Source organism: Haematobia irritans, chromosome 1 (assembly GCF_050003625.1).
Source record: "Haematobia irritans isolate KBUSLIRL chromosome 1, ASM5000362v1, whole genome shotgun sequence".
Classification (NCBI taxonomy): Eukaryota; Metazoa; Arthropoda; class Insecta; order Diptera; family Muscidae; genus Haematobia; species Haematobia irritans.
In genome coordinates this window covers 34,197,158-34,205,413 of record NC_134397.1, presented here as the reverse complement: position 1 = coordinate 34,205,413, position 8,256 = coordinate 34,197,158, and the positions used below count along the sequence as shown (strand labels likewise).

The 8,256-nt window shown below is 29.1% G+C and overlaps 1 protein-coding gene across 1 annotated transcript; it reads right to left on the bottom strand.

The window, feature by feature from the left end:
- Positions 1-287: 287 nt before the first annotated feature.
- LOC142223025 (uncharacterized) lies at positions 288-5,166 on the bottom strand. Its single transcript, XM_075292948.1, has 2 exons — positions 2,597-5,166; positions 288-516 (listed from the first exon to the last, which is right to left on the bottom strand). Exons 1-2 carry the CDS (start codon positions 5,164-5,166, stop codon positions 288-290), a joined length of 2,799 nt encoding a protein of 932 aa, XP_075149063.1.
- Positions 5,167-8,256: the final 3,090 nt, after the last annotated feature.

Here is an 8,256-nt window from a genome sequence, read left to right as displayed (position 1 = left end):
TGGGAACTTTCTAAACATGGCTGGGGAAAATCGAAACACAACATAACCCACAACCGCCAAAACCGTCCACCACTACATGCCTTTGTGGTTTGAATACACTCTCGTTCCCAGCTCCTTATACAATCCACCTCAACATAGGCAAAAACTAACGGAAACTCTCTATTTTTGCCCAAAAATTTCATTATTTCATATCATTTCTATGGGAAAACCTTTCTCCAAAGAATAGCAACAGCAACAACAACAACAAACAAATAGCAAAAGTTTTTCCTTCTATGTAGCTTTCTTGTTTATTTGGTTGTGTGTTTTTTTTCTTCCTCTTTTTTTTTTTGGGCCAACTCAAGGACACTTCTGGTATTTCGATGATATATGGGTATCGCAAATAGTTTCCTAAAGCCTGTATTTGCCATACCACGACGGGTGGTTGAGTGGTTATCCCATCGTGTTTTTCTTTCTCGTTTTTTTTTTTGGTTTTTGCTTGGCGACATATGCAAAAATTTTTCATGCCTGGATGATTGCCTAAGAAGGTCATAGCATTTTACAGTTCAATTAGACGGCATGTATTCAATTATACTGCAGAGCGCATAGCTGACTCAGGTCATCAGACTGATGACCACTTTAGGGGTCAAGAGATAAATTGGAGAACTCAATAGTAGTCACTTGGCTGAAGAGAAATTGGAATTGGAAATATTAAAGCAATTAAGATTGGGTTGGAAATCAGTCGAGGCGTAGTGCGAATTTTGTGCACTAGGGGTTTGAATTATCTAAGTTTACTATAGAATATTTGTAATGATTGGATTAACAAATTAAACCACTCCTCAGTCTATCGCTATCTGAGCCTAGAGAAAGGCGTTTTAAGTTTGACAAGCTGGTCCAATTTGACTGTAGCAAGGAAGGTGTTTGATTTTGAGAGTTCTCAAAACGACAGAAAGCTTTTTCAGTAGCTGATTCTTATCAACTGCAATATGAGCTCGAAAATTTATTTTCTATAGAAATAAAATTTTGGCAAAATTTTCTCTAGAAAAAAAATTTTGACAAAACTTTCTATAGAAATAACATTTTTACAAAATTTTCTATAGGAATATTTATTTATAGGAAATTTTCTATAGAAAAAAAATTTAGAAAAAATTTTTTATAGAAATAAAATTTTAACAAAATTTTCTATAGAAATAAAATTTTAACAAAATTTTCTATAGAAAACAAGTTTTGACAAAATTTTCTATAGAAATAAAATTTTAACAAAATATTCTATAGAAAAAAATTTTGACAAAAATTTCTATAGAAATATAATTTTGACAAAACTTTCAATAGAAATAAAATTTAGACAAAATTTTCTATAGAAATAAAATTTTAACAAAATTTTCTATAGAAATAAAATTTTAACAAAATTTTCTATAGAAATAAAATTGTGACAAAATTTTTATTGAAATTAAATTTTGACAAAATTTTCTACAGAAGTAAAATTTTGACAAAATTTTCTATAGAAATAAAATTTTAACAAAATTTTCTATAGAACTAAAATGTAGACAAACTTTTCTATAGAAATAAAATTTTGACAAAAATTTTTATAGAAATAAAATTTTGACAAAAATTTTTATAGAAATACAATTTTGACAAAATTTTCTATAGAAATAAAATTTTTGACTAAATTTTCTCTAAAAATAAAATTTTTACAAAATTTCCTCTAGAAATAAAATTTTGACAAAATTTTCTATAGAAATAAAATTTTAACAAAACATTCTATAGAAAAAAGTTTTGACAAAATTTTCTATAGAAATAAAATTTTGACAAAATTTTCTATAGAAATAAACTTTTGACAAAATGAAATAAAATTTTTGTAATATTTTCTCTACAAGTAAAGAGTCGAAAAAATTTTCTATGCAAGTAGTTTGACGAAATTTTTTATCGAAATAAAATTTTGACAAGGTTTTCGCTAGAAATAAAATTTTGACAAAATTATCTATAGAAATAAAATTTGGAAAAAATTAAATATGAAAGAGATTGTTAAAATAAACACATAACAAATATGATCAAAAATTTATTTTTATACCCACAACCATAGAATGGTGGCGGGGGGTATAATAAGTTTGTCATTCCGTTTGTAACACATCGAAATGTCGATTTATTTTATTTTATTTATTTATTTATTTATTCGTATTTTGGTGATCCTTAGTACAACAAGATTAAATCTTATATATGACAGCACTAAGGTTTAAGTCGATTAACAATTTATGTTAGGTTTTTGGATACAAAAATAAAATAAAAAAATAAAGGGAACTATATAAATGGATTTTAATACATTTAACATTAATTATGAACATTAATTGTATTTAATAGTTTATATGAATGACAATAAAAATGGTTGCGATTTTAAATGCTACAAATATACACATTAATCAAGATTGTATAATAATAAGATTATTCTAAATGTGATTTTAATTCTTTTTTAAAAATCAATGCGTTGCTTATTAATTGAATTGTTGTAGGGAGATTGTTCCAGAGACGGATCGCATATATCAGAAATTGCTGCTCAGATCTGGAATATTTGTATCTTAATTGGATGATTTTTCTTCCTCGATTTGATCGAGCGAACTTTAACCTCTTGAATATATAAGGGGGCTCGCCACTATAAATAATTTTTTGCAGAAAAAGTAAACATCTGAATTTAATCAAGTTTTCGAAACTCATGTTGAACAGCTGGTAGGAAAACGACGATATGTGATCATAACGTTTCTTATTGAAGACATAACGGGCAATATTGTTGTAGGCTACAAGTAGCTTTTGTTTATCATCACAACTGCAATTTGCAAATATTTCAATTCCATATAAAAGAGTTGGTACAAGATACGTTTTCGCCAAAAGCATTCTGATTTGTATCGGTGTAGATAATTGTACAGCCCACAAATTCCTTAACATTCCATATGTTTTAGCGATATTTTGTTGTAAGTGGTTGGTCCAAGTTAGCGAATTATTGAATATAACTCCAAGGTTTGTAGCTGTTTGTACAATGTCGATATTGGTGTTATTTATGGTAATTTGATATTGTGAATGGTTGATGAATTTGTTTTTGGAAATTAACAGACATTTAGATTTTTTTGGATTTAGTTTAAGGTCATTGTTATAGGCCCAACTATTGATTCTGTCCAGATCATCATTTAGTTTAGATATGCAGCACGGAAGATCGTCAAGATTTGCACTTGTATAAACTTGAACGTCATCAGCATAAAGGTGAATATTGCAGTGGTGAAGGACAAGTGGCAAGTCATTAACATAAATACAGAATAGTAGCGGCCCGAGTATTGAACCTTGTGGAACACCTTTGTAAATACTAAGTATATTCGAGTTTTCTGAGTTGTGACAAACTGATTGTGTTCTACCGCTCAAATAAGACGAGACAAGTCTACATGCTGATTGAGAAAAATTAAATCTTCGTTGCAGCTTTTGAACTAGAATAGAGTGGTTTACTGTATCAAATGCTTTGCTATGGTCGAGGAGTACGAGTATTGATACCAAATTTTGATCCATCTTCGATCTTAAATATTCGACGACATCAGTAAGTACAGTAGCACAGCTTCTCATAGGTCTAAAGCCTGATTGCCGTTCAGTCAACAGTTTTTTTGATATTATATATGTATTTATTTGTTCATACATTAACCGCTCTAAGACTTTCGACAGATACGGCAATATGGCAATTGGACGAAATTCTTTGTTTGGTTTAGGTAGAGGTATTATCTTTGTGTATTTCCAAGTATTGGGAAAAATCGACTTTGTCAGAACTGTGTTGAAAATGTGTGTGAAATATGGCAGGCATATTGGTAATAATAACTTTAAAAATTTTGGGTTCAGTTCATCCATACCTACAGCGTTCGATTTAATAGATAGGAAGCTTTTTCGAACATCATATTGATCTACGCACTTGAAGGTGAACTCTTCAAACGAGAGATCTCCACAAGAGGGAAGACATTCACATGCAGAATTATTATTTTGATTGCCTAACGCAGTTTGGTTAGCAAAAATCTCATTTAGATCATTAATATCAATATTAATAGGTGTGGTACTTTTCCGCCCAATTCCAATGTTTCGAATTGTCATCCATTTTGCTCCGCTATCAACTGCATCATTAAATTTTCTTTGATAATAAGAAGATTTTGCGATATTTATTGCTTTTGTAACTTCACGTCTGGCAAGTTTAAAATGGTCATAAAGTTGTGTAGTTTTATAGCGTTTCCATCTTTTGTATTTATTATCTCTGTCACGTATCAACTTCTTAATTTCATAATTAAACCACGGCTGCTGAGTAGGTTTAGTCCTTAAAACTTTTTTAGGCACACAGGCATCAAACAATATTTTTATTTTACCTTGCATAAAATTTACTTGATCTTCAACTGCTTCGTAGTAATAAACCTCGTTCCAGTTTATATTGTTAGCTATGTCATTCAGTAGATTATAGTTAATTCTGCGGAAGTCTCTGAATTCGAATACTTTGCTCTCTTTGAAAACGGTTACATCATAAGTCAAAAATAGCAAATCATGTTTGGAGAAGGATGATGCAGAAAGTTGATCATATAGTAGAACTTTTTCACAATTGTTAACAAATATTAAATCAAGTAAGGTATTCCCCGAATTCGAGAAATGCGTAGGTATAATTGTGTTTACTGAGTACAAGTCAAGAGTATTCATAGATTCATTGAGTCTCTTTTCTACCAAAATGTTGCTGTTGAAATCACCTGCGATTATAACATCATTGTAGAGCAATGTAAGATTTTCCAGAGTATCAATCAGATTATTAAAAGGTATAGTTCGATGCGGCCTATAAACTGTGCCGACAAGTAATTTCGTATTATCTGCAGTACAAACTTCTAAGAAGATGAACTCTATTTGGCTTCCACTATCTGATTTTAGTTTCATACAACTATTCAGTTCGTTGCGCACGTACATACACACTCCACCAGCATGAGAATCTCTATCTGAACGAAATAGTCTATAACCTTGTAGATTATAAATGCCATCAACAATTTCAGGTTGAAACCACGTCTCAGAGACACATATGATATCAATATTTGATGATATAAAGATTTGCCGGAACTCGTCTAATTTATTTTGTAGACTTTGTGCATTGATATGGACTATAGTTAATCCTGGTTTCTGCTTTGTTAACACACGTACCATATTGAAAAGACCGTCTTTGGAACTGACCAAATAAATATATATACTTTTGATCAGGGAGAAATTGTAAGACGATATAATCATGTCCGTCTGTCTGTCTGTTGTAATCACGCAACAGCCTTGAATAATGGCGCTATCGTCCTGAAATTTGGCACAGATTCGTAAAATGAAGACAAAATTTTCTATAGAAATAAAATTTTGATAAAAATTTCTATAGAAATAAAATTTTGACATAATGTTCTATAGAAATAAAATTTTAACAAAATTTTCTATAGAAATATAATTTTGACAAAACTTTCAATAGAAATAAAATTTAGACAAAATTTTCTATAGAAATAAAATTTTAACAAAATTTTCTATAGAAATAAAATTGTGACAAAATTTTTATTGAAATTAAATTTTGACAAAATTTTCTACAGAAGTAAAATTTTGACAAAATTTTCTATAGAACTAAAATGTAGACAAAATTTTCTATAGAAATAAAATTTTGACATAATGTTCTATAGAAATAAAATTTTAACAAAATTTTCTATAGAAATAAAATTTTGACAAAATTATCTATACAAATAAAATTTTGACATAATTTTCTATAGAAATAAAATTTTAACAAAATTTTCTATAGAAATAAAATTTTAACAAAATTTTCTATAGAAAACAAGTTTTGACAAAATTTTCTATAGAAATAAAATTTTAACAAAATATTCTATAGAAAAAAATTTTGACAAAAATTTCTATAGAAATATAATTTTGACAAAACTTTCAATAGAAATAAAATTTAGACAAAATTTTCTATAGAAATAAAATTTTAACAAAATTTTCTATAGAAATAAAATTTTAACAAAATATTCTATAGAAATAAAATTGTGACAAAATTTTTATTGAAATAAAATTTTGACAAAATTTTCTACAGAAGCAAAATTTTGACAAAATTTTCTATAGAAATAAAATTTTAACAAAATTTTCTATAAAACTAAAATGTAGACAAAATTTTCTATAGAAATAAAATTTTGACAAAAATTTTTATAGAAATAAAATTTTGACAAAACGTTCAATAGAAATAAAATTTTGACAAAATTTTCTATTGAAATAACATTTTGACTAAATTTTCTCTAAAAATAAAATTTTTACAAAATTTCCTCTAGAAATAAAATTTTGACAAAATTTTTTATAGAAATAAAATTTTAACAAAACATTCTATAGAAAAAAGTTTTGACAAAATTTTCTATAGGAATAAAATTTTGACAAAATTTTCTATAGAAATAAAATTTTGACAAAATTTTCTATAGAAATAAAATTTTGACAAAATTTTCTATAGAAATAAAATTTTGGTATAATTTTCTCTACAAGTAAAGTGTCGAAAAAATTTTCTATGCAAGTAAAATTTTGACAAAATTTTTTATCGAAATAAAATTTTGACAAGGTTTTCTCTAGAAATAAAATTTTGACAAAATTATCTATAGAAATAAAATTTCGAAAAAATTAAATATGAAAGAGATTGTTAAAATAAACACATAACAAATATGATCAAAAATTTATTTTTATACCCACAACCATAGAATGGTGGCGAGGGGTATAATAAGTTTGTCATTCCGCTTGTAACACATCGAAATATCGTTTTCCGACTATATAAAGTATATATATTCTTGATCAGGGAGAAATTATAAGACGATATAATCATGTCCGTCTGTTGTAATCACGCTACAGTCTTCAATAATGGCGCTATCATCCTGAACTTTGGCACAGATTCGTCTTTTGTATGCACGCAAGTCAAGTTCGAAGATGGGCTATATCGGTCCAAGTTTTGATATAGTCCCCATATAAACCGACCTCCCGATTTAGGGTCTTGGGCTTATAAAAACTGTAGTTTTTATCCAATTTTCCTGAAATTGAAAGTCTATAGGTATTTTAGGACCATCAAAAAGTGTACCGAAAATGGTGCCTATTGGTCCATGTTTTGGTAAAGCCCCAATATGGACCGATTTCCCGATTTTCTTCTTGAGCGTCTAGAAGGTGTATTTTCTATCCGATTTGCCTGAAATTGAAAATCTATAGGTATTCTAGGACCATAAAGAGGTGTGCCGAAAATGGGGTGTATCGGTCCATGGTTTGATATAGCCCTCATATAGACCGATCTCCCGATTTTACTTCTTGGGCTTCTATAATCCGTAGTTTTAATCCAATTTACCTGAAATTTGAAATCTAGAGGTACTCAAGGACCCTAAAGACGTGTACCGAAAATTGTGAGTACCGGTCCATGTTTTGATATAGCCCCCATATAGACCGATCTCCCCATTTCACTTCTTGGGCTTCTAGAATCCGTACTTTTTATCCAATTTGTCTGAAATTTGAAATCTAGAGGTATTCTAGGACCATAAAGACGTGTGTCGAAAATGGTGAGTACCGGTCCATGCTTTGATATAGCCCCCATATAGACCGATCTCCCGATTTTGTTGCATGGTCTTACAGAATCCGTTGTTTTTACCCAATTTGCCTGAAATTGCAAACCTAGAGGTATTCTAGGAAAATAAAGTGATGTGCCGAAAGTGATGATTATCGGTCCATGATTTGTATATGATTTAGTTTTATCGGTCCATTTGGTAAGGCCTCCATATAGACCGATTTCACTTATTGAGGGTATAGAAGGCGCACTAATCATGAAAATTGCTTGAAACTGAATGCAAAATTTCCAGAGTTTACTTCTCGTAATCATTTAAATAATTGGGATGAAAATCTACAGATTTTAGATTTCAAATCAAGGCGTTATTTCATCATTTTCTTGCACACTTAAAAGAGATGTTTATGATTCCTCTAAAACTCAAACAAAAAATGGTTCTTATAAATTCAGAATCTGATCTAGTCTTCATAGGTAAAATCTTTACATTTATCTGTGGGAAGCGTACTGGTTGACACGATCTGCTTGGGAAAATATCTGTCATCAAACCCCCCTGAAATTTGCAAAGGAAACTATTATATTTGATTCATGGTGGTCGGTATTTAAGATTCGGCCCGGCCGAACTTATATATACTTATATACTGAATATACTTGTTTTTCTTTAAATTTGGTAGATTTGTGGTAAGATTTTCTTAAATTTT

What these genes read in the sequence shown, in the direction of transcription:
- LOC142223025 (XM_075292948.1), bottom strand. Translation starts at nt 5,166, where the DNA reads ATGGTACGTGTGTTAACAAAGCAGAAACCAGGATTAACTATAGTCCAT. An exon ending in CCCCCTTATATATTCAAGAG is followed by an intron (nt 517 to 2,596) that starts GTTAAAGTTCGC and finishes TGACCTTCTTAG; the next exon opens with GCAATCATCCAGGCATGAAA.